The sequence below is a fragment of the Aspergillus fumigatus genome, chromosome 4 (genome assembly GCF_000002655.1).
Source record: "Aspergillus fumigatus Af293 chromosome 4, whole genome shotgun sequence".
NCBI lineage: Eukaryota > Fungi > Ascomycota > Eurotiomycetes > Eurotiales > Aspergillaceae > Aspergillus > Aspergillus fumigatus.
This window is the reverse complement of record NC_007197.1, coordinates 1,046,811-1,070,306: the sequence shown is the minus strand read 5'-3', so window position 1 is coordinate 1,070,306 and position 23,496 is coordinate 1,046,811. Positions and strand designations below refer to the sequence as shown.

At 52.5% G+C, this 23,496-nt stretch overlaps 8 protein-coding genes across 8 annotated transcripts; 2 read left to right on the top strand and 6 right to left on the bottom strand.

The window, feature by feature from the left end:
• Nucleotides 1-256: 256 nt before the first annotated feature.
• On the top strand, nt 257-2,061 carry AFUA_4G03820 (uncharacterized protein). Its single transcript, XM_741476.2, has 3 exons — nt 257-906; nt 956-1,585; nt 1,640-2,061. Exons 1-3 carry the CDS (start codon nt 783-785, stop codon nt 1,774-1,776), a joined length of 891 nt encoding a protein of 296 aa, XP_746569.1. The 5' UTR covers nt 257-782; the 3' UTR covers nt 1,777-2,061.
• A 373-nt stretch (nt 2,062-2,434) lies between these two features.
• AFUA_4G03810 (RNA polymerase II mediator complex subunit MED27 domain-containing protein) lies at nt 2,435-4,413 on the bottom strand. Its single transcript, XM_741475.2, has 3 exons — nt 3,912-4,413; nt 3,198-3,851; nt 2,435-3,136 (listed from the first exon to the last, which is right to left on the bottom strand). Exons 1-3 carry the CDS (start codon nt 4,098-4,100, stop codon nt 2,939-2,941), a joined length of 1,041 nt encoding a protein of 346 aa, XP_746568.1. The 5' UTR covers nt 4,101-4,413; the 3' UTR covers nt 2,435-2,938.
• A 53-nt stretch (nt 4,414-4,466) lies between these two features.
• Nucleotides 4,467-6,773, bottom strand: AFUA_4G03800 (cytochrome P450). Its single transcript, XM_741474.2, has 4 exons — nt 5,914-6,773; nt 5,206-5,869; nt 4,883-5,149; nt 4,467-4,830 (listed from the first exon to the last, which is right to left on the bottom strand). The coding sequence occupies exons 1-4, from the start codon at nt 6,358-6,360 to the stop codon at nt 4,661-4,663; spliced, it is 1,548 nt and encodes a 515-aa protein (XP_746567.1). The 5' UTR covers nt 6,361-6,773; the 3' UTR covers nt 4,467-4,660.
• A 97-nt stretch (nt 6,774-6,870) lies between these two features.
• Nucleotides 6,871-8,811, bottom strand: AFUA_4G03790 (putative serine peptidase, family S28; the record flags this gene model as incomplete). Its single annotated transcript, XM_741473.2, has 3 exons — nt 8,438-8,811; nt 8,178-8,389; nt 6,871-8,125 (listed from the first exon to the last, which is right to left on the bottom strand). The coding sequence occupies exons 1-3, from the start codon at nt 8,651-8,653 to the stop codon at nt 6,871-6,873; spliced, it is 1,683 nt and encodes a 560-aa protein (XP_746566.1). The 5' UTR covers nt 8,654-8,811.
• A 1,974-nt stretch (nt 8,812-10,785) lies between these two features.
• On the top strand, nt 10,786-13,368 carry rglA (putative rhamnogalacturonase B; the record flags this gene model as incomplete). The annotated part of the gene is made up of 12 exons (XM_741472.2): nt 10,786-11,491; nt 11,541-11,642; nt 11,687-11,808; nt 11,855-11,924; nt 11,970-12,045; nt 12,101-12,152; nt 12,200-12,411; nt 12,464-12,685; nt 12,747-12,993; nt 13,043-13,183; nt 13,237-13,293; nt 13,339-13,368. Exons 1-12 carry the CDS (start codon nt 11,236-11,238, stop codon nt 13,366-13,368), a joined length of 1,587 nt encoding a protein of 528 aa, XP_746565.1. The 5' UTR covers nt 10,786-11,235.
• Nucleotides 13,369-13,461: 93 nt separating this feature from the next.
• AFUA_4G03770 (uncharacterized protein) lies at nt 13,462-15,553 on the bottom strand (the record flags this gene model as incomplete). Its single annotated transcript, XM_077804535.1, has 3 exons — nt 15,302-15,553; nt 14,845-15,253; nt 13,462-14,786 (listed from the first exon to the last, which is right to left on the bottom strand). Exons 2-3 carry the CDS (start codon nt 15,137-15,139, stop codon nt 13,462-13,464), a joined length of 1,620 nt encoding a protein of 539 aa, XP_077660682.1. The 5' UTR covers nt 15,140-15,253; nt 15,302-15,553.
• A 129-nt stretch (nt 15,554-15,682) lies between these two features.
• On the bottom strand, nt 15,683-19,480 carry AFUA_4G03760 (glycine decarboxylase subunit P). The gene is made up of 2 exons (XM_741470.2): nt 16,048-19,480; nt 15,683-15,983 (listed from the first exon to the last, which is right to left on the bottom strand). The coding sequence occupies exons 1-2, from the start codon at nt 19,172-19,174 to the stop codon at nt 15,928-15,930; spliced, it is 3,183 nt and encodes a 1,060-aa protein (XP_746563.1). The 5' UTR covers nt 19,175-19,480; the 3' UTR covers nt 15,683-15,927.
• A 1,478-nt stretch (nt 19,481-20,958) lies between these two features.
• AFUA_4G03750 (putative phthalate transporter) lies at nt 20,959-23,143 on the bottom strand (the record flags this gene model as incomplete). The annotated part of the gene is made up of 7 exons (XM_741469.2): nt 22,561-23,143; nt 22,470-22,509; nt 22,210-22,423; nt 21,927-22,072; nt 21,651-21,868; nt 21,142-21,603; nt 20,959-21,082 (listed from the first exon to the last, which is right to left on the bottom strand). Exons 1-7 carry the CDS (start codon nt 22,776-22,778, stop codon nt 20,959-20,961), a joined length of 1,422 nt encoding a protein of 473 aa, XP_746562.1. The 5' UTR covers nt 22,779-23,143.
• Between the last annotated feature and the right edge of the window lie 353 nt (nt 23,144-23,496).

Here is a 23,496-nt window from a genome sequence, read left to right as displayed (position 1 = left end):
CTTTGGATTGTATGGAATAGTGATTATGATTATTTCTAGATCCATTCGCCATGTTCTGGTCAAGGGCAGACGTCCGGTCATTTCTCTAGTAGCACTGCTGGCGACCATGAAAACGATAAATCGAGGATATCCTGATGAAAACTGGTAGTTCAGTTGTTTGACGTGCCAATTAGATGAGATAGAGATGGACAGACTTGGTTCCAGGTGATTAAGACCTTCATGTGATGGCGTGTGAATAATTCTGATAGCCAAAAATAGCCCATGTCTCAGTTATGCCCAAACAGGCTAGCCAGCCTCCAGGTCCCCTTCTCTAGTCGCTTCGATCGGAACCCCCGTCTGGCATCTTTTCTTGTTAGACCCTTTTCACTCTCCTCATGACTTGACTTGGCTTTTTCGGAGCACTGCTTGAATTTTGTATCTTCAATTTGGTCATCTCGCTCTACAGTTGCCCATGGTGTGGTGCTGTTGAGTTGATTATCTGACCAGTCGCTCGCTTTGTTTACCTGCCACTCTGCCTCCCCTCCTTGCGACCCGCATTCGACACCACCCGAATTGCATGTTTCACTGACCCGCTGCTGGAGAAATTTGTTCTACCTGTCAATTTTAAGTCCCGACTGTTTTGCCGGCGTTGTGAATCGCTCTCTCTCGGTCGTCGACACTCGTTTGCGAAGCCAGAAGCTGATCGGTTGAGGAATAATCGGAACATCACTCTCCCAACATTCTGTCAAGGGACTCAGTCCCTTATTGCATGATAGCTTCAAAGTCTGAAGGCATCGTCCATCATGCGGTCTCTCAACTTCCTCTCGCTTTTAAGCCTTCTCCTCCTGCTGGGAACAATTTCCTCGGCTTGGCCATGGCCCCAGGACGGGCTGAACATGGCACACGGAGAAATTGTGGCCAGAGCTGGTTAGTTTGCAGAAATTATTGCTCATTTGTTCGCATGCTGACTTGATAGATACAACTGCATCCGACGAAACAAAGACTGATTCTAAGGCGAGTAAGACCGACTCTGCGTCGGATACCAATACCGCGGACTCAACGGCGACGGACTCTAGCAGTGGAAAAAAGACCTCTACTGGAACGGCCAAGGAGACCGGCACACAGACGGAGTCGGGAACAAGTACCGAGACTGCTACGGACAAATCGGGCAAGAACAGCAAGACTAAGACCTCTACCAAGTCGACCTCGATCGATCCACGTCTCCCTGCTGGCGGAACGTCGATGTTGATTCCCACCGCAGGTGCCACAACCTACTACAAGATTGGCGACTATGTGACTTTTGCCTGGAACTATACCTCTCTGTTGGTGACGCCGTCTGCGGTGAATGTTCTGGCGACCTGCACCATGAACAGCGCGACCTATACGCTGACGAGCAACATGAGCGTCGAGGAGACTGGAAAGGTAGTGTGGGATACGGGCAAGTACCAGGCGAATGCCACGGTCCCACTGCTGACTGCGACGTACACGTTGTACGTGGTCGACGTGGACAAGGATATTGGAGACACCGCAAGCCCCGGCCACCTTGGCTCGCAGAACGGTTACCTTTTCGGCATGTACAGTCCGCAACCTTATACTCCTCTCAACGGTATGCTCTTATTTTTGTAGATATATTAGACAGTGTATACTGACCAGAATATAGAATTCAACTGCGCCACCTGCAACAGCGCCCTCTCCGACGTCGAGCGACAAGCCCTCAAGTTCGCCTTGGGAATGGTGATGATCACAATAGCCTCCTTCACGTGGTTCGCCGGTGACTTTGGTGTCTTTTCCACTTGAGCTTCCTCATGACCGTATCGTATGTTCTACAACGACATATTGCATCCGAATGAGCGACTTTTCCCTTCATGACAATAGCGATGTATCCGCAAGGTTGGGCTGGCGTTTTCTCTTTTTCTTCTACTGTGCATTTGCCATTACAACTAATCTAAAGTGGCGGGGACTGGTATATGCAAACTATTCGATTATCTGGTGTCTATAATGGGATGTATTAGCATAGAAATTGACATGCATATCATAATTCATCAACTATTTACTAGTCTAGAAGATAAATGCGAATGGAATCCATTGCATATTAGCCTCAAATCTTTGTTCTGATCTAATGACAAACTACTCTATCTCCATCTGCCCTATGCCTTGTGCAATCGACACAAAGCAGGATAGGATGGGACTACCAGGATAGTAAAGAAACAGCATTGCAGCCGCATGCAATGCGATCTTTGTCTCATGGAGCCATAATCCCCCCTGTTCGAAATGCTTTATTCTTTATTCTCATACAGAGGTACAAGTATAAGTAAATCCCCATCTCATCCCAAGCAACCCTGAAGGTCGGTGAATTCACATAAATCCATCCGCTACATGTGTTGATCTGAATTGCCCAACTGACCTGCTGACCTGCCTTGTCTGTTTGGTGTTAAGCTAGTTGCTCTCTCTCTCTCTCTCTCTCTCTTTCTCTCTCTCTCTCTCTCTCGTTTCTAAGCTCAGTTCGCTGCGCCCACTGCAATGTCTTCCACAACTGTAGGCTGGATCTGGCCGAAAGACCCCCGGCCAGGTAACCCCTCGCGCTGGCCCCGTCGGTGGCGTCTGTTCGATGTCTTGACCAATCGCGGACCGGATATATACGTGGGAAAGATCAAGAGCCGGGCGCAGAGTCAGGAGCAGATCAATTGGTCTGGGTGGGAGTGCCGGGAAGGGTGCTGCTGCGCGGGCATGGACGAGACACCGTTCCCATGGGCGAGGCGAGGAGTGTGTGAGCGGTATGATTTCCGGCGGAGGAGGTATGTGGTTCCGGATCATGGGACATGGTGTGGGGTTGAGTATTGTGATGAGGAGGTGGATGAGAAAAGGAGGAGGAGGAGGGCCCATGTCATTCCGCGGCGATATTGGGATTGGAGGGGGGTGGAGTATCCGGCTGGCATGATGTTGTGCATGGGGTGCATGATTAGCTGAAGGTAGGGCGAGAGGACGGGGGAGGATCGATGCAGGTGGGGTGGTATGCTTCCCAGAGGACTGGTTGGCCTTGGGACGATTGGAGGGGGTTGGGCCTGCGGACGGAGGGCAGTTGCGCGGCGTTGTCGGTCATTTTGCCGCATTTCACGCACGGCGTCTGTTTGACGTCGGAGTAGGAGGCTATCATGTCCTGAATTAAGGGTTAGACGTGTCCCGTTGTATCTGTTGTTAATGTCAATATTTGAACTTACCAGTAGATATGCAAGATCCCATTGCCGCGGACGAGCATTCAGACAAGCTGCAACCGCCGTTTCCAGCTTTGTCTTCGGCCTCCCAGGAGCCGCCAGTTCCTGAACCCGCCAATCGACCATATCATGTCCATCTCCATTGACAGCCTGCAGTTGAAATGCCATGCCAGCCTTGACCGAAACAACAGTGATCCTGGGCTGGTCCTGGTGAGCCATCACCCGAATACCTGGTAGATTTCGTCGAGTGAACGTCTCCACGATCGTCCTCCAGCCGCCCTCAACCCCTTGAATCTTGGCGCGTTCCTCCTCCTCTTTAGCCCTCTGCTGCTGCTCCTTTTGCGCCTGTTCCTCCTTCTCAAGTTCCTCAAGAAGAACATCGTAGTCCTGCTCCCACATCCCCGTCGGCTGGAGCAGCTGGCCCCCATTCTGCTTGATCCGCGCATCCACATGGTCCCAGATGGCTTTCATCTCAGGGCTGCGCCACATAGCCTGGAACTCCTGGACCTCTGCGACGCTCGCGCGTGCCGTCTGCGAGAGCTGTTCAAAGAGCACACGCGGTGACTTTGGCAGTGGCCTCCTCGAAGCCACCTTGGGGTTGATGATGGGGATTATTGGCTCTATGAGACGCCCAGAGAGTAGAGTCCGTAGTTGGTGAATCTGCACTTGTCAGCTTGAACATCAAATCAACGCAAGAGGGGGTGGGGGTGGAGGGCTAACCGTCGCCTCCATCTTCTGCAACTTCGCCAGTGACGACACATACTGCATCTCTGAGGTCCAGGCTTCACCGCTCAAATTGTCCCTCTCAGGGACTTCGGCGGGGGTTGTAGTTTGGGGAGGATGCTCCATTTTAGGGACAATGACGCCTGTCGCTGGGGGTTGTGAACTGGGTTTTGAAATAGAGGCCATATTGATTGACTTTTCGTGAGACAAATGAATGCACAACCAGTCGAACTTGCAAAACCTCTTCGCAAACAAAGGAGGTATTCACCAATCACTCCCAAGATGGATGAGAAGGAGCGATGACGAAGGAGCTGATTGTTTGTTCCGACGAAGGGCCGGAATCGAGATAGCCCTGCTACTTAATTTGATCGAAATACGGATGTCACTGGAAAGCGAAGATGTCAGGAAGTTGGAGATGAGTTGACATATGATTATGGCGCTCCAGTGAGCTGTTCCTAAGGTGTGAGTGTGTTCTACTCTACCAATAGTTGGAAGAGATTCGATGTTGTCGACGGTGGGAATCTAGCCTATCTGGAGATAAGCTGCGCCACAGCACCAGCCACATGTGGCACATCTATCTTTGGGATGTACTGAGTCCATGGGGTCTGCCATTACGAACATCAGTCGTCAAGATATTTGGTAGAGTATATAGTAGGTACGATTATTAAATTAGGAAACTTCAGAATTGCTCAGGTCGAGATAACTCAAAGTTGTTCGTAAGCCGTTCCTCGTTATTCACCCATCGATCAGAGTGCCTTCGACGAGTACAGTCTGATATATACACCTCTATCATGCGCCAGAGTGAGATTCGTCTGCTGGATTGGCTCAATCAGATCCGGATCCCCGTTCTCAATCCGATCAAATCGCTGAAGTAACTTGACAATCGTGAAGCTGGCCTCCGTGAGTGCGTATTGTTCTGCAGATGTTAGCTCGAAATTGAGGCCTCGTGAGAGTAAGGAGAAACTCACGGCCAAGGCAGATTCTCGGACCGCCGTTAAAGGGAAGATACTCCCATCCTCGTTTGCCGTTTTCTTCCCAGCGTTCGGGTCGGAACTCGTTCGCGTCCGGACCATAGAAGTCTGTCCGGCGGTGCATGGCATATACACTGTAGGTGACTATTGTGCCCTTGCGGATGTAGACGGGGGACTTTTGATCCGGCCCACCTCCAACAGGTAAGGTCGTGTCCTTGTTGGCGACGCGGAAGTTGGCAGGGACGGGTGGCAGGAGCCGCAGGACTGGTTTGCTGTCAGGATCTTTCGACAGTGCATTTGAGTCCGGGGGGTTAACGTACCTTCGTTCAGCACATATCGCAGATACGGAATATCCTTGAGCTTTGTCTGTGTGATCTCCTCCTTGGGGTGCTCGGCGTCGCCGAAGGCATCCACAATAACCTGACGAAGTTTGATCCACACGTTCGGATGGCGAGCCAGGTAGAAGAAAGTCGAGCTCAGCAGGCTGGCGGTTGTATCGCGCCCCGCTAACAGGATGTTGAGCATGTTGTCCCTCAACACCTTCGGATTGTCGTTCTCGGCGGCCAGCGCCTCAGCAAAAATATACCGGCCTCCAGGCTGCTTCTTCTCCGGATTCCGCCGAGACTCGAGAGCGAGCTGGACATAGTGGTCGACGACCTCATGGACGCGCTTGTTGGCATCGCGGAACTCCTTGGGGTTGATCATCCAGTAGAAGACGACCGCTCGGGACCTCGCGGCGAGATACTCCTGAGCCTTGTTGAACGCCTCTGCGAAGCCCTCCGCGTTACCGACGGCTGATCTACCCAGAAGGCCCGTGTCTGTGCCAGCGTGCAGAGAGCCTACCGATTCGCCAAAGAGGAAATGAGTCGCCGAATCGATCGTGAGGAGGAAGAACAACCGCTGGATATCAAACGCCGAGCCGTCTTTCGGAACTAGGTCAATCAGTCTGGAGACGTGGCCGTCCATCAAGTCCAAATCGGCCACCTGAATAGTTAGCACAGTTTGACGAGACGAAAACAATCACTCACTTGGTCCCTTGTAAACTGGGGTCGTAATAGCGCACGCGCATGCGACCATCCTGCTCCATCCAGCGTGAAGATTCCGTCTCCGAGTAACGGATAAAACTCTCGGTGTCTCGTGCCGAGCTCGAAATCATTGAACTGGGTCGCGAGCAGAGCCTTGAGATTCTCCGGCTCAATCGTAGACACCAGCGGTTGTCCAAAGATCGTCTGTGTAAATGTGTTACCGTACTTTCCATACTGCTCGGCGATGAGCTCAATCCATCTCTTCTCCTTGGCAGCTTTTCTCAGTCGTAGAAAAGAAGCGATGCCCAAGAAGCCCGCTTCACCGTCGGCGGGGGGCTGACAGCGCAGGGATCGAGCCTGTTTGCGATGCTTGTAGAGTTGCTGGAAGTAACGGAGGACCAGGAAGGTGGTGTATACTGCCGCGAATAGTGCGACAGCAGGGGCCAGCATGGTGTCGAGGCCTGGTGGGTGAGGTCGTGCTTGAGAGTGGAGAGTTGTGTGACAATAGCCAATATCCGAATGTTAGAATTAGAAATGATCCAGGTCAGTGTGATCAAGGTTATCCATGATCGCAGTGCTCACTATTTATATTTATACCACATGCTCATGTCGACTTCAGAGCTACCCCTCAAAATATGCGACGATGACAACCTCGCTATTCTGGAAGTATGTTGATGCTTCGGAGGAGGTCTCCTCGGACCCCGACATGTGTTACACAGTGTGAGTGGATCGCTACCAAACTTGCCTTACAGAAACTCAACGTATGAATGGCCAAAAGAAACCCGATGAACGATCCATCGCAAGCACATACGAAAACGGTTAGAAGGGATGCAAGATGTCAGGCGAGGTTATCCGCAGCCTAGTCTCGGCTAGGTCGCAAGCATGTATGAAAAAGGCTAGCTACCACACCCACCTTCGGCCACGCTAACTCCTCCCCTCACACTCAGATGACATGAATGATCAATGTGACTGCCGGGACTGGCTACGCCTGAAACATGGCAGCCATTGTTTCAAGGCCCTGCTAAAGTAATTCCGGGAGACTGCCGCGTCTGGGGTGAGGCGAAAGTCGGGGCAGTGCACCGCGTTCTCCATAATGTACCCAAAGATCGCGTCTTTGCTGGTGGGGACCCCACAGGCCGGTATCTCAGTGGTGAAATTGACTCCCTGTGGAGCCCAATCTTCATCAGATAGCACCGAAAATGTTCTCCAGGGATCAAATTGCCCCCCGCTGAAATACACGTTGGACGGTCGGATAGTCCAGCCGCCGAACTTTTCGTTCAAGCTTTCCGTCTGTGGTCGTGGCGGTAGAACGCCAGCCTGGACGGCATTTGGGAACTGGCGATAACAGAGTTCCTGTTGATACTCCAGGGTCTGATATGAGGAAAGAAGCGCATGAGAGCCAAAGTTGTTGCTCTGGAAAAAGCCCCATTCGGTGCAATATTGCCAAGTCCAGCTGATCAACTCAGGGATGGTGTTTGTTTGACTGAAATCGCATGATAAAGGCTCTGATGCATTAAGACCGTTGCAGTTAGTCCCATACATCCTGTTGACCAGCGATATGAAGTAAGGAAATGACGCCCATCGCTCTGCAACATATTTGCTGCCGTGGATTGGGGAGAGACCCTCCGGTCCTGCCGATTGGTTTGTCGCCGGGTCCAGCTCAAGGTAGTTGCAGAAATCGGGCAAGCTTTGATTACCACTCCAAAGACCGTGAGCTTGAAAAGGTCCGTAAAGAGTGACCAAAGCCGTGGTGAAGTCTTCATTGCTGTTCTTCTCCGCATCGGGTCCAAGAAAAAGCCGTTTGATCAATGCGAACGTCCTTTTGTTGGATAACTGGCCATCGATGTACTTAAGAGCAGCCTGGATGTCCTTGGTACAGTTACTGTACCCGTTGCCCACAATAGCGCGGTAAATCTGCTCATAGTACACGCTCATATTGAGTTGAGCCTGGACGGGGGCGGACGAAGCATAAGCTGCAAATATGGTATCGGGGTATTTGTTGCGAGTGATCGCAGCACGGATACCAGGATAGGATCCACCGATCATAATCCAAGGGGTTCCTCTGGGTGTCAGATCGAAATCAGGATGATTCAGCCGGCTGAAATTTGCCGCAAAATATGGGATATCAGCAAGAGCCTGTTCGGTGGTGAGATACTTCAAGTGCTCCACGGGCATATCCTGGCTGACGGGGTATGGGAGTGAGCCTCCATAATATCTTTACAACATCAGTCCAAATTTAATAGTTTGCCGCCTTTGATTGACCCTACCTGTGCTCCCACACAATCCCCATAGCGTTAAATTCCTGCAACAGCAGACTGAGCCAGGATGAGGAATTTGTCAACAAAGAAACCGAGTACTCGGCTGTAGCCTCTCCAATATCATAGACCATAATCGGACTCCCAGAGATGTAGAAGTCTTCATTGACCCAAAACCTGTTTCGATAGGTGCCAACTGAGGGATCCTCGTGGTCAATGAGCATCTGCACGAGTTAAGAACAAGATCGGTACTTGTAAAGGCTTGAACTCACCTCTGTGTGTTCTGCTGCACTTATGGATCCCACAGAATCGGCAATCATGGAACGGAAGGTTTCAGGGTCATTCATTGCGAGATGAGAGTCCAAGCCCAATTCAGCGGCGAGGCGCAGGTCTCTTCCTAGCGTGGACGCTGGTAGTCCAATGCCTGTGACAGGGTCAAAGATAACTGCAAGCTTCATTGCAGCGAGCCATGGTGAATGGAGCTTCATCGGAAGTCTGCACAAGGATCGGCTCAACGTCAAACTCAATGTAAGATAAAAGGTAGGCCCGCGGACAATCCATGTAGTGGGCTGAGATGGCGATCAAGGACCGGGAAAGCTGGAGTGGACCGACATATATACTGCCACACCGTCGAGGAGTTCGTCAAGTTAGTGCAGCCATTTTTGCACTTGTAGTTGTCACTCCTGAGCAGGCAGTGGAGATTCACAACAATCGCGGTCATCGAGACCGAGGATGTCTCGTGCGGTGCGACTCAAGTGTGCCGTACAACAGATTACCGAAAGCGGTGATAAAAGAAACCATTCAACTGTCTATGAGGATCCAGCCACTATCAGAATGGAAGACAACCTTCCTTGACCTGGGGCTTTCAGAACCTCACCAATTGACATGCACCAAAGCCGAAAGATGCATGAGCTAGTCAGTTGTGCCACATGGTTATCCACTTTAGGGGTGACCCGAGACATTCTAGAACAATATGATGCATGTACCCGAACAATAGCTTCAGATTAAGGATGTCCAATTTGTAGCAGTGCACGCATTCATTGCTAAACAGAATGCATACAGACAATAACAAGCCCTTTTAGTCCCAAAGTGCTTCAAGGTTTGCCGAATTGATGTCCAGCAGAAATGAATGCGGTCCCTACTCCCTCGCTCCAAAGGATTGACAGAACCTGACACTCAAGATTCTAGGAAGGACAATCAGACAAATATATCGTTAGACTATTTGTGTATCATTCATGATCTCATGTATGACAGAGCTTGATCGGATAAGTTGTTCATATCTGTGTTCATGGAGGAGAATCTGAAGCATCGCGGTTCGATCTCATGACCCTCCCACGAGAATGCCAGCGACGGTTATCAGCATCATGTTAGGCACGCTCTGATTTAACTCATAGCAATTAAGCATTTGCACGCTGAGCACATCAGTCAGTGTTGGCTTGGAGAGCCTGAAGGGCCGCCCATACTCTATTATAGAAATTGCGCTTCAGAAATGCCTGTCTTTATACATTAGCTGAAATGCAGTTGCCCCTGAACAAGGACAGGACACGAAAACCATGACTTTAACAAATTGATGAAAGATGCCACGTAAATAAGCCTGTAATGAATACTTCGAACATAGAAGGACCAGTTGGGGACGTCTCGGCCGTATATCAAGTACTAATAGGCACTTGATCTTCACGCAGCTTCACTATAAAAATAGACCTGTAGACTTCTTCTCAGCCCCTCATTTCCTGAGTGGAAATCATATCAGCAGGAATGAGTTGTGAACACCAATTGGGTCCTAAATATTCGAAGATGTTCCTAACAGGATATGGCTGTTTCTGAATCCTAAGATGATCCTGTTCTCTTGGGTATTCGAACCGATCCGTCAGCGGCGATGAGTGAGACCAGCAACTTAGCAGAAACGTGGTCTAGAATTCGACCTCAAGCAAAAATCAGCAGAAATGTTTTCTAATCTTCAAACGCAAGGAGTCCTTCGGCTAGACGGCTGGGATTTCCGGAATGATTCCGGTGAAGACTGGCACCAAGCCCACCACGAGTTTCATTTCCCAACTCGACACATTCGATCATCTTAGCTGTTTCAAAACCACAGCCCCTTTGCGCATATGTGGAGGACACTAGAGGGATACCCCTGAACTGAACGTCATCAGATGAGTGGCCGACCGCAACATCTCTGCCAGACTCGGGATGATACAATGCGAGGGATGCAATGAGCGGCTGATTGATTGATGGAAATTACTGAAATAGCCGTTCCCCCTGAAGAAAAGAAGCTCAAGACGAGACAGAAAAAATCCGTGTGCAGCTGACTGGGTGTTTATGGCGCCAAAGCCTGACAAAACGCACTTAGATCATTCCGGCAAAAGGCCGAGTGTTTCAAAACCATGGCTGAAAGACGATAACTTGGGGCTCTCGCGATAATATCGACCGAATCTGGCTTGCAATATGGAGTAACGGAATGATTTGATCCTGCCAAACCCCACTTGGTGATCCGTGATCTTTTAGGCATGGCGATGTGATCCCCGGGCATCGTCCGGATGAACCAGAGCTACTCCTGCCCTCTGACGAGGTCGATATTGGATCCAGTAGTGTACGCTGCCAGCATGAATGAGTGGCTAGTGTACGGTGTGTTATCTCTCAAAATCACTAAAACCGTGAAGAAATTGGCCGGTTTAAAGGAGCATCCTGCCGAGGTGATGATACTTGGCGCCAACCCTTCTCTGGAGAAACCTACCGCGTGGAATTCATCTATTTCGTGGCATTTGCGCAGGTTTCTCCGCATGTATCGGTACATATTGTGGGCCCAATTAATATGCTGTCATGCACTCCTTCGCTAGCGCCAGCTTTGATAGATGATGATGGCGCGCTCATGTTGGACAATTATCCAACCCACTGAGATTGGTGGAACCCGTCAAATTGCCAGGAGGAGAAATGTGATGGAGAGGATGATCCCTCGGTGTCTGAGGCTGGCACCACGAAGAATGGCATCTGGTGATATATAGGAATCTGCAGTTCTGCATACCGCACAGAATAGAAGCTCAGCTCAGAACGCCACCTCCCAGAGCGGTTCATCATGCTGTCGAAAGCTACGCTTTTGCTGTTCCTTCCCTCCTGGGCTCGCGTCACCTATGCGGCCTTTGGCATCACTACGACCAGCAGCTCCTATGTCATCGATGCCAACTCGCCGAATCCGTTGAAGTTCACCGTCAACCGGTCGAACTGCGACATCACATCGATCAACTTCTACGGCGCCGAGCTGCAGTATCAAGGCACAGGCAGTCACATTGGGTCAGGTCTCGGATCTGCATCCGTCTCTGCCACTCAGAGCGGTGTGTTCAGGTACTGCTGAAGATGGCATTATTGTCCTGACCTCTGTAGGCGATTATATCAAGGTTACCTGCTCGACAAGTACCTTGACTCATTACTTCGTCGTGCACAACGGAGACCCCATCATTCATATGGCCACCTATATTACTGCGGGTTAGTCCTCTGACAATGCTTCGGAGTCTCTGCTGACAGTCCAGAACCCTCTATTGGTGAGCTGCGGTTCATTGCTCGTCTCAACAACGAGCTCCTCCCCAACGAGGAGCCATTTGGTGAAGTCTCCAACACCTCTGGCGGTACCGCCATTGAGGGCTCGGATGTGGTAAGTTGGTCGTCTCAGAAATGATGCCACGCGCTGACAGTCATAGTTCCTGGTCAATGGTCAGACCCGTAGCAAGTTCTACTCGAGCGAGCGATTCATCGACGACCACAGACACTGTAGGTAGCGTCCACTTCCCTTGAAATCTAGGCTAACAGACACAGGTGTCTCTGGCAGCGCGCATCGCGTGTGCATGATCCTGAACCAATACGAATCCTCGTCCGGCGGTCCTTTCCACCGGTATGATTCTCTTTTTTTGCTATCCCTGTGCGCGAGCCGCTACTGATTTCAGCAGCGATATCAATACCAACAACGGAGGCCAATACAACGCCCTCTACTGGTACATGGTAGGTGTTCGTCTGTTTCGGGATCGTGCAGTCGCTAATGCACCCAGAACTCCGGCCACGTCCAAACAGAAGCGAATCGCATGGGGCTGCACGGCCCATATTCGATGTACTTTAGTCGCAGCGGCACTCCGGGCACCAACATTGATACGTCTTTCTTTGCGAATCTTGATATTCAGGGCTACGTCCCGGACAGTGCCCGAGGCAAGGTGTCTGGAAAGGCATCGGGTGCTGATTCCACGTTCAAATGGGTTGTTCACTGGTATGCCGAGAACCCAATGTCGGCACTAAACGTCCCGATGCTAATTATCCAGGTACAACGATGAGGCGCAGTACTGGACCTATACGGCCTCTGACGGCAGCTTCACCTCTCCCGCCATGAAGCCCGGAACCTATACCATGGTGTACTACCAGGGCGAATACAAGGTTGCCTCGACCTCTGTCTCCGTGTCGGCCGGCTCGACGACCACCAAGAACATCTCCGGGTCCGTGACGACCGGCAAGACCATCTTCAAGATCGGCGAATGGGACGGCCAGTAAGTGCAAACGCATTTCAGCATCTGAACGTCTCAATCCACAGAGGCACTGACAACATAGGCCCACCGGCTTCCGCAACGCTGCAAACCAGCTAAGGATGCACCCGTCCGACTCGCGCATGTCCAGCTGGGGCCCGCTCACCTACACCGTCGGAAGCTCCTCGCTGTCTGACTTCCCCATGGCTATCTTCAAGTCGGTCAACAGCCCCGTCACGATCAAGTTCACCGCGTCGTCCTCGCAGACCGGCGCCGCCACGCTGCGCATCGGCACGACCCTGTCTTTTGCGGGTGGTCGCCCCCAAGTCACGGTATGCCACCGGCCAGCTCTCTTCGCCGGACAAGAAGCTAATGAGACAGGTCAACTCGTGGACCGGACCGATTCCCTCCGCCCCCAAAGACCTCAACTCGCGCGGTGTTACTCGCGGTGCGTACAGGGGGCTCGGTGAGGTGTATGATGTTGCGATTCCGGCCGGCACGATCGTTGCGGGCACCAACACGGTACGCCGTAATTCATTTTTATCGTCTAGCTACCGAGCCGACAACAGGAATAGATTACCATTAGTGTCGTCTCTGGCAGCTCCGGAGACGCGTTCCTCAGTCCTAACTTTGTAAGCTCAGTTTTCACTTTGTGTGTTCTAGACTAACACTGCTAGATCTTCGACTGCGTCGAGCTGTTCCAGTAGGGGTATCGCGAGGGTATATGGAGCGGTAGCTAGTAGTTGAATATTTGACAAATGCAGTATTTGCAACATGGTCGCTTCGCTCGCAGTAAGACATTACCGCATGACTCTATCAAAAATAAACCAAGCACTCACGAACCCCAATCCACACAACCACCACTTCGATTCCCAGGCCGCCCCTGTGCCTGCCCATATCCACGTAGGTTTCCCTTTCTCGGGGATGCTCACATCCGATTGTGATTGTCCTTCATCCAAAGAGTGAACCAACCTCCCCCGGACCCAAACCGCCTTTACATTCCGATCATCCCCCGTCCACACCCATTTATGCACCTTCTCCGTCCACGACTCCCATCCAAACACATCCACCACCCCATGCTCAGCTGTCGGGGATGACGATGTATGCGAATGACCCAACCGCACCATCTGTGCATCAAAACTCATCCCGACCTCGAAACCCCCAATCTCCCCAGCCAGATCCACAACCGCCGCGCCGCCCCGCGTCGCAAGGTACAGACCCTCCTCGACACTCAGCACCTCCTCACCGTCGTCCCCATCACCAGGATCATCAGTCCCGCTATGCCGCAAAAGCCTCGAAACAAGACATCCCTGCCGCACAGCCTCGAGCACACTACAGTTATACCCGCCGCTTACATCCGTCCCTAGGCCCACCTCCACACCAGCCTCTAGCAGCTTCCTCACGGCGCAGAGCCCGCTTCCCAGCGCGGAGTTGGACGCGGGGCAATGCGATACCTTGGCGCCTCGCGCGGCGATGAGTTCCCGCTCGGACGGCGACAGATGCACGGCGTGCGCGAGGATCGTGCGCGGCGTGAGGAGTCCGAAGTCGTCATACACAGACGTGTAGTCTTTGCTCTGGGGGAAAAGCTCGCGGACGAGCGATATCTCGCCTGTATTCTCGGAGAGGTGGGTTTGGATGTGGAGCGGGGGGTTGTAGGACTGCGCTAGCTGGGCGAGGCCGTGGAGGGCAGGCGGGGAGCAGGTTGGCGCAAAGCGCGGGGTGAGGATGGGGTGGATGAGCGTGCCGGCGGGGTCGATGGAGTGGATGTGGGCAATTGTTTCCTTGGATTTGCTGACTGAAGATTCGGGAGAGGAGTCGAGATAGTAGTCCGGGCAGAAGGAGGGGTTGTCCATGCACACGCGGCCGATGAGGGCGCGCTGGCCGCGGGAGTGGCAGAGGGAAGCGAGGAGGTTGGTGGCGGGGACGTGGATGGTGGCGAAGTAGGAGGCGCAGGTGGTGCCGTTTGCGAGAGTGCGGGCGATGACGCGCGAGTAGACAGCGCGGGCTTTGGAGGCGTCGCCGAAGGAGGATTCGAGGGGGAAGGTGTATGTTTCGAGCCAGTCGAGGAGGGTCGACGAACCGAAGATGCCCGAGTTGGGGTATTGCGGGGCGTGGATGTGTGTGTCTTGTCTGTCAGCTTATACCTATGTCAAGATAATGATGATGATGAAGAAGAAGCTTACCAATAAACCCGGGGAAGAAAAACTCGTTCCTCTCCTCCCTTGCGCGAACCACCTCCGTGACCTTTCCGCTCAGTCCCAACTTCTCCGTCAGGGAGTTCACGTCTCCATCAGCTGGTGAGAAAGACCAGTCAAACCCCGCGATCTTCCCGTCGCTATTCGAAACCCATAATGCGCCGTGATTGATCTCCAGGGCTGGTCTCCATTTCGCACCTGGATCCGCCCCAGTCGGTTTGCGGGGAAGATGGATAAATGTTCCGAGGAACAAAGTGTACGTAGGGGCCGTTGCTGTTGCCATTGCCAGGTAGAAGCGCAGAAAACAGAAAGCTATGTACTTGGAAAAATAATGTACACGTATCAACGAAGCCGTCACTGACGTACGTCAATTCTTATTATCGACAGAAAGAAAGTCCTGATCTAGTTAGCTAGCGCACTCTCCATATATGTGGCGAAATCGTACTATAGTGATATGTCCGGAGCACTTCAACCCAACATGGATGCAGGTGCACGGGACCACAACAAGCAGCAAATATTCCGATTCAAGCGCAACACCACGAACACGAATACCGGGTCGAGGTCTATCTAAATAGCAGTGAAGCAGGACTGGACTCGGGGGAAGAATAAGTCAGGTGGATACTGGGGTAGAAGGGGATGATTAATGATTATATGATGATCGGCCAGTTGCGGCGAGAGAAAAGTCGCTCGTGGACGGAGAGCGGCCAGCTCCGATGCCTCAGGAACCCACTGCACCCCTGGCACTCTGATAAGATAAGCATTCGGCAGTGCACACGACAGGTACAAACGGGCTATGATAGATTAACCTATGATAGACTAACGGAGATACTGATGAATGATGATGGTATATTGGTATGAACTGCGGTGAGCAGTGCAAACTGGTATTAACTCGCTATTTTCGGTTGCCGCAGCTGGTTGCCACTCTAAAACAAAATCAAACGCCATCCCAATGTCTATCATGATTTGTTGAATCGGATCATGCTGCTCATGCCACCGTAAATGCCTCAAGGCAAGTGTTGAAAAGGGTCAAAGTAGAACTGAATTAGAAGAATGTTGAAACATGGGTATCATTTAATCCGTCTCCTCCACGGGGCCACAAGTGCAGAACAGGTTCTGATCACCGTATGCTATAGATAAATTAGCCTCGTCTCTTTGGAGAGGAAGAAAAGAAGGAAAGACAAAAGAGCTTACCATCATCTACTCTGGTCACCGAAGGCCAGAACTTCTTCTCCACCAAATATGGAAGGGGATACGCCGCAGCCTCCCGCGAGTAGGGACGGTTCCACTCACTGGACAGCAGATCGCGCTGCGTGTGAGGGGCGTTCTTGAGAACGTTACCCTCCCGAGGCTGCTCGCCGCTCTCGACAGCGGCAATCTCCTTGCGAATGGAAATGAGCGCATCACAGAATCGGTCCAGCTCCGCCTTGTTCTCCGACTCGGTGGGTTCAATCATGAGAGTGTTGGCCACAGGCCAGGACATTGTGGGGGCGTGGAAGCCATAGTCCTGCAGACGTTTGGCAATATCGATGGCCTCGATACCGCAGGTATCCTTGAACTTGCGCACATCGAGGATGAACTCGTGGGCGCAGCGGCCGTTGTTGTTGGTGTAAAGAATGGGATAATGGGGCTTGAGACGAGAGAGGATGTAGTTGGCATTGAGGAGAGTAATCTTGGTGGCGTGCGTCAAGCCCTTGGCACCCATCATGTTGATATAGTTGAAGGTGATGGGAAGAATGCTGGCGCTACCCCAAGGAGCAGCGCTGATGGGGGGCGACGAGGTCGCCGCACGCTTGGATTGCAGGTACTCACTGGCCGGGTGCGAAGGCAGGAAAGGACGCAGGTGCTCGGCAACGCCAATGGGACCCACGCCGGGGCCACCACCGCCGTGGGGAATGCAGAACGTCTTGTGCAGGTTCAAGTGGCACACATCGGCACCAATCTCACCGGGAGAGCACAGACCGATCTGCGCGTTCATGTTGGCGCCATCCATGTAGACCTGTCCGCCGTGCTGGTGGACAATCTCACAGGCCTCCTTAACACCTGGCTCGTACACACCAAAGGTGCTAGGGTAGGTGATCATGATGGCTGCAAGTTCATCCTTGTGTTTCTCGCATTTGGCCTTGAGGTCAGCCAGGTCCAAGTTGCCGGTCTTGGTGTCGCACTTGATCGAGACCACACGCATACCGGCCATGGCGGCACTGGCGGGGTTGGTGCCATGAGCCGAGACAGGGATCAAGCAGATATTGCGCTTCTCGCCTCCGTTGGCTTCATGGTACTTCTTGATGACACGCAGACCAGCAAACTCGCCTTGAGCACCAGAGTTGGGTTGCACGGTGATCTCGGCCATGCCGGTGATGTCGGCGAGCTGCCGTTCGAGGTCGTCAATCATCTGCGTGTAGCCCTTGGCTTTGTCGGCGGGCATGAAGGGGTGGATCTGGGAGAACTCGGGCCAGGAGACGGGGATCATCTCGGTGGTTGCGTTGAGCTTCATCGTGCAGGAGCCAAGAGGAATCATGGAATGAGCGAGAGACAGATCTTTCGACTCGAGGTGGCGGATGTATCGCAGCATTTCGGTTTCGGAATGGTGTGTGTTGAACACCGGGTGGGTAAGATAGGGGGAGGTCCGTTCCAAGTTGGGGGGAATGGACTTGATGCCGATCTCCTCAGAGAGCTCAACCTCGCCCTTGCCAGCGTGCTTGGCAAACACCTGCAAGAGGGACTTGACCTCTTCGCGACCAACGGTCTCATCAAGAGAGATACCGACCTTGCTGGAAGACACGCGGCGGAGGAAGATGTTCTGCTCCTGAGCGGCCGCAATCAGGGCATCAGCCTCCTCACTGCTGCCAAACTCGACAGTCAGGGTGTCGAAAATAGCGCTGCCCTTGACAGGAACATTGTAACCCAAGGCAGTGAGCTTCTCCTGCAGCGTCGAGGTCATGGCCATGACACGCTGAGCGATCGACTTGAGGCCGGCCGGACCGTGGTAAACGGCATACATGGCACTCATGTTGGCAAGCAGAGCCTGAGCGGTGCAAATGTTGCTAGTGGCCTTTTCGCGACGGATGTGCTGTTCGCGGGTCTGCAGAGCCAATCTCAAAGCCCGGTTGCCCAGACGGTCCTTGGACACCCCGACGACACGTCCAGGAACCTTCCGCTTGTACTTGTCGGCGCAGGCAAAGAAAGCTGCGTGAGGACCACCGAATCCCATAGGGACACCGAATCTCTGGGCATTCCCAAACGCGATATCCGCACCGAACTCACCGGGAGCCTTGAGGAGGGTCAATGCGAGGAGATCGGTAGCAACGCTGAAGGTGCCACCAGCGGCGTGGATGCTGTCGCTCAGAGCCTGGAAATCGTACACACCACCCTCGGTATCGGGGTATTGCGCGAGAACACCAATGAGGTTGTCACCCTGTTTCTTCACCAGCTCAAAGTCGTTCGCCATGATGTCACCCACCACCAGATTGATCCCGAATCCTTCAGCGCGAGACTGCATGACGGCAATGGTCTGAGGGTGGCACAGATGGGACACCACATACGCCTTGCCGGGCTTCTTCTGCTTAGCCATGGGGAGGGTGGCCAGAGACATGGTCATGGCCTCGGCGGCAGCGGTAGCCTCATCCAGGACGGAAGCATTGGCGAATGGCAAGCCGGTCAGATCGGCGGTCAAGGTCTGGAAGTTCAGGAGCGATTCCAGACGGCCTTGACTGATTTCAGGCTGGTAGGGTGTGTAGCTGGTGTACCAAGCGGGGTTTTCCAGAATGTTGCGGAGGATAACCGGGGGAACAATGGTGGGGTAGTAGCCGGTTCCCAGGTATGACTTGCCGGAGATGTCAATCTGCTTGCGGTAGGTCTCAAGCAGCTTCAGCATATCCGTCTCTCCCAAGCCACCGTGTACACTGGAGCGAGGCAGGTTGATGTCGGCGCTAGGAGGGGTGACCGTGAGATCTTTCTTGGACAGGATGTCGGCGGGAAGCACCTGCTTGACGAACTCATCCAGGGTTGCTACCGGAGGGTCCAATGCGGCGAGCATCTCCTGGGCCGCCTCGGGCGAGGGGCCAATGTGCCGGCGGGGGAAAGTGTCGAGGGGTTGGAAGAGATCGCGGGGATGGGGGTCTCCATGGTCAGCCACGGAGCTAGTATAAACTGCCCGTCGCGACGCTGGAGGCGCTTGTGTGGCAGTGTTGAGATAACGGCGAGTGGCCAATACCGGCGAGGGGGCGGCCTTTCGCAGTGAGATTGAGGCAGGAGAGGCACGCAACCGCGTACGAATGACAAGCTGGCGAGTGCCACGGAGGGCGCACAACGAAGCAGCCATGCCTGCGGATAGAGGGAGTCCAATGGACCGAGGCGGTTTGCCCAGAGGAGTGGAAGAGCAGGTATGTCGTCAGAGATCGGTCTCACGACTCAGTCAGCTCAACACATCAACAGGGATGGATTGGGATGAGAATTGAGAAAGTTAGGGATAGGGAAAGAAGAAATAAAAAGAAGTCAATCGGAAGAAAAATCAACCAGCACGAGATTGGCCGTCATAATTATTATTATTATTTCTGTTCATTGTGCCCGACTAGAAGACCGCGGATGATGACGACCGACGACGGGAAACTTTTCTTCGTCCTCCAATACGCCGATAACACCAGCCCGGGCCAATCACCGTCGGACTCCATATCCGCCGCGCGACCGATAAGAAAAGTTTTCCGCGGGGAACTTATCACCAGAAAGAAGGGCACGTACAATGTGCAAGGAGCAATTCACACCAAGGAAGTTGTATGTCAATCAATGATCCAGGCTTCGATTCAGACCGAGCTAGATATGAAGAATCCAGACTACAATTGAATCCATTCTGTTGTGCAAGAACCGCCCTCAGCGTTCTCCAGCAGTCTAGCTTCTCCGATCGGTGTGTCTGAATTGTTCCTCGGTGTTGCTTTTCCTGCGGAGTTCTCATAGGGAAATACCGGGGACATCCAATAGTGGACATGGATCCATTTAGTCTAGATCAACAATAGGAACATGGCTACTTCGAAATCTGGGACAACATATCAGTTCTGTAGTCAACGCGATAATCCATATACTCAAATAATCAAACCACTTGTCGTGCAGCAATTCCGCTGCCGATGCGCCGTCCCTAGGACCATGTTTCATTATCTGGAAAATAGACTCCTTATCTCCCTTGGTGACTTTCTCTGGAATCCGGCCAAATGGCTTTTTCTCAGGATGGATGCTCCACCTGATTGATTCCTTCCATCCCCACCAAATATCTGTTGTGAGGGAGTCTTGTCCTAGATTGCAGGGGCTGCATACTCTGCTAGCTAAACTGTCTCCTGGAAATGCTTAGCAATTCTGGTATATTCCATTCCGTCCTCGAAGAAAATTGACCTCATCAGAGTGACGAAGTCATATTGTGTATTGATAGCGATGTACGAAACATGTCTTTGCAGAAAAACCATAGGGAAATATATGTTTCCAGCCACCAAAATCTGGGCAACTTGAAGCCTTTTTTCTCATTTAATTCACCCTCCCCATCAAACTCCCCCATCCCCTGCTTCTCAACCAGCCCCCTCTCATCCATCCTACCCTCATTGGCATTCCCATCGCCATCCTGAGGCCTATATTGATACCTCCGATACCCCTCCTCACACCCGCAATAAACCCTCAAATACCCTACCTCAACACACTACACCGCTGCAACGCAATGCCCTCGCCATCGCAACTCCGACACTGCATCGTATTAGCTGGTTAGTTTAGTTAGTAGAGCTTATTAATGGATGTTTGCGTGTGTCCTACGCTTAAGCTTTGGTAGATGGGTGTCAGTGGGATGGTTTGTGCGGGGTTGATTCATGCTGGGAGCTGTTGTTTATTACGATAAGCTTATAGCTGGAGCCTGGAGCGTTATGACAGCCGTTGCATCACCAGGTTTGGGCACTAGTAAGGACTCCTGCAGTGCTGCCAGGGCTTGGTTTATCCCTTGTGCTGTATGCCTTAGGCAGAGGGTGCTAATCTCCGAGCCAGAATCTTTGGCTTGTAGGATAGGACAAGTTCATTAAACTGCATTATATGTCAAGGCTAGTTAAATCATGATCGGCCGATATCTCATGAGATATTTTAAATCGTATACCGGAAGTCGGCCGATCCCTCGATAATCCGTTGCCCCCGATCCGCCTGCTTGTTGCAGATGCGGAACCACACGCTCATAGCCGCCACAATAACCAAAATCAGAATATTGCATCTACCTCAGTCAGTACTGCTGCAGAAGTGAAAAAAAGAAGGAAGGAAAGAGACACGCACCCGATGGTCGTCCACATGCCAGGCCGATAGCCCGGCGCATCCTGAGACCGGAACACCAGACTGCTGAGGATACCGCCAATCCCCCCGAATCCCACCAGCGTCGCGCTGGAGAGCGCTCTAGTCCACTGACCGCGGACATTGTTGGCCTGGTAGGCCATGATCGCGGGGATGTTGGCGTTGGCGCCGGCCGTGGCGAGGAAGACGCCAAAGTAGCGGACAGCGTTGTTCGAGTGGAAGCCCAGGATGGGCAGGCCGATCAGGCACAGGATGGAGTTGACGGCGACGAGAACGCCCCGCACGCGGTACTTGTCGCCGACCCAGGCAGAGGAGAACATGACGATGCCGGCGAAGACGAAGGGAGGTGCGACAAGGCATTGCGAGGCGCCGACGCTGTAGCCCATGCCTTGCTGGAGGATAATGGGCAGGAAGTATGCGATGGCGTAGGTGACGGTGGTGGTGCAGCTGCGACGGTCAGTGGTGGTGGTCGTTGTTGACGCGCGCGGACTTACAGGAAAATCATTGCGAAGCCCCAAATCTTCGGGTCGAGGGCCGGGGTGAGGAAGCGAATTAGACTGAAGGGCTCATCATCAGCATCGGATCGGTCCCGGTTGATGCGCCGGACGACAAAGGCGCATTCCTTTTCACTGAGGAATCGCCAGGACTTGTGTGCGCGATCGGGAAAGTCGACGAGTAGGAGAAGGGTCAAGACTCCAATAACGCCGGTGATCTATATCATCAGCACTGGCATGAGGTCCGGGGAGGTAGGAGGCTGGGGGTCAACTTACCACTCCCTCCATGATGAAGATCCATCTCCAGCCTCCCAAGCCCTGGATACCACCCATTTGAGACAAACCGAAAGCAAGAATACCCGCCAGGGCAGAGGCAACACATCCAATAAGATAGAAGACCGAAAAACGTTTCTGGACGTCGTCTACATCAAGTCAGTACACAGAACCGGCCATCCGGAGCGAGGAAGGGACACTGACATCTGACATACCAGCTGGAAAGCAGGTATACACAACCGGGAAAGTACCCTGCTTCCAGAAGACCCAGCAACGCACGACATACAGTCATTTGCTTCCAATCTTTCGTGAAGCCCATTCCCTGTCTTATGGTTAGGCTGATGTCCCTCGACCTGAACAGGGAAACATACGATTAAGATTGCGCCCCATGAAATGACAATAGCCCCCAGGAAGAATGTAGGACCCAGCTTTCTCGTGATTACCGTCATGATGGGTTGGAAGATGACATAGGGGACGAAGAAGATAAGCACAATGACGGACTATTCGGTCAGTTCCAGGTCCGTGCAATCAAGACGTCGCACATACGTATCTCGTTCCGATATGCAATCCCAACTCCTTGGTCATACTATTCCAAGTTAACATCATCCAACGGGTCTCAGAGAGTCACGGTCCATACCCGGCCACAGCAGCCATACTGAGATTCGTCCTGTCCATCAGCGAGATGCAGTATGCAAGACCTGTCATGGTGACCAGCCGCCGGTCAATGCGGTGGATGATCTTGCGCTGCTCTTCGTACGAGTATTCCTCGTCATAGTCGATGTTGTCGAGGGCGCGCTGGCCGACATCCTCGATATTTTGCACGCTGCCCGGTTTCTCGCTGGTAGGAGGTGACATGGTTTCTGGATCAAACAGTTGGGCTGTCGAACACCAGTTGGACGATAGAATTGCTGGTTTTAGTCTCAGATCGGCGGGGCAGACACAGATAGATATACGTTGCAGATCGCACACTCCATAGTAGCCAACTAGCAAGCTTTGAGACAATTGCCCCTCTGTCTGAAGCACTGTCCGATCTGTACAACCTCAGCTGATCTAATTCGTCCGTGCAGAGTGTAAACGAGGAACAACTACCGACAGAGCTAACCAGAACAAAGTAATAGCCGACTTCGTTTGGAAAGATACCTCGGTCGCTGGCGAGTGCACCCCAGGTAAAACAGAGGGAGCCAGAACTTTTTCCCCGGCATTTGAGCTGGGGGATGTGGAGAGCGGCGCAACAGGACAATCCAGAGAGGGTCTGGATGCGGGGGAAAAGACACAACTGACATCAACACTGGCCCTTGGCAGCTTGGCGGGATCAGGACCAAGCGGTTTAGGTTCCACGAAGGAAGTTACACGGTCAGCGTCAGCTGGAGCATGGAGGTTGACCAGAAAACAATTGAAAGTCTGCATGGATGTATGCAAGGAAATAGAATGGAGCATGTCATGGATGATTGGCATGATGATTGCTGTCTTGTAGATACAACCTCATCAGGAAGACTGTACGATGAGGTATCCCACTCACTCATGAGTCAAACCAAAACTAAGATGTATTCCATGCTAATTGCCACTCTACGAA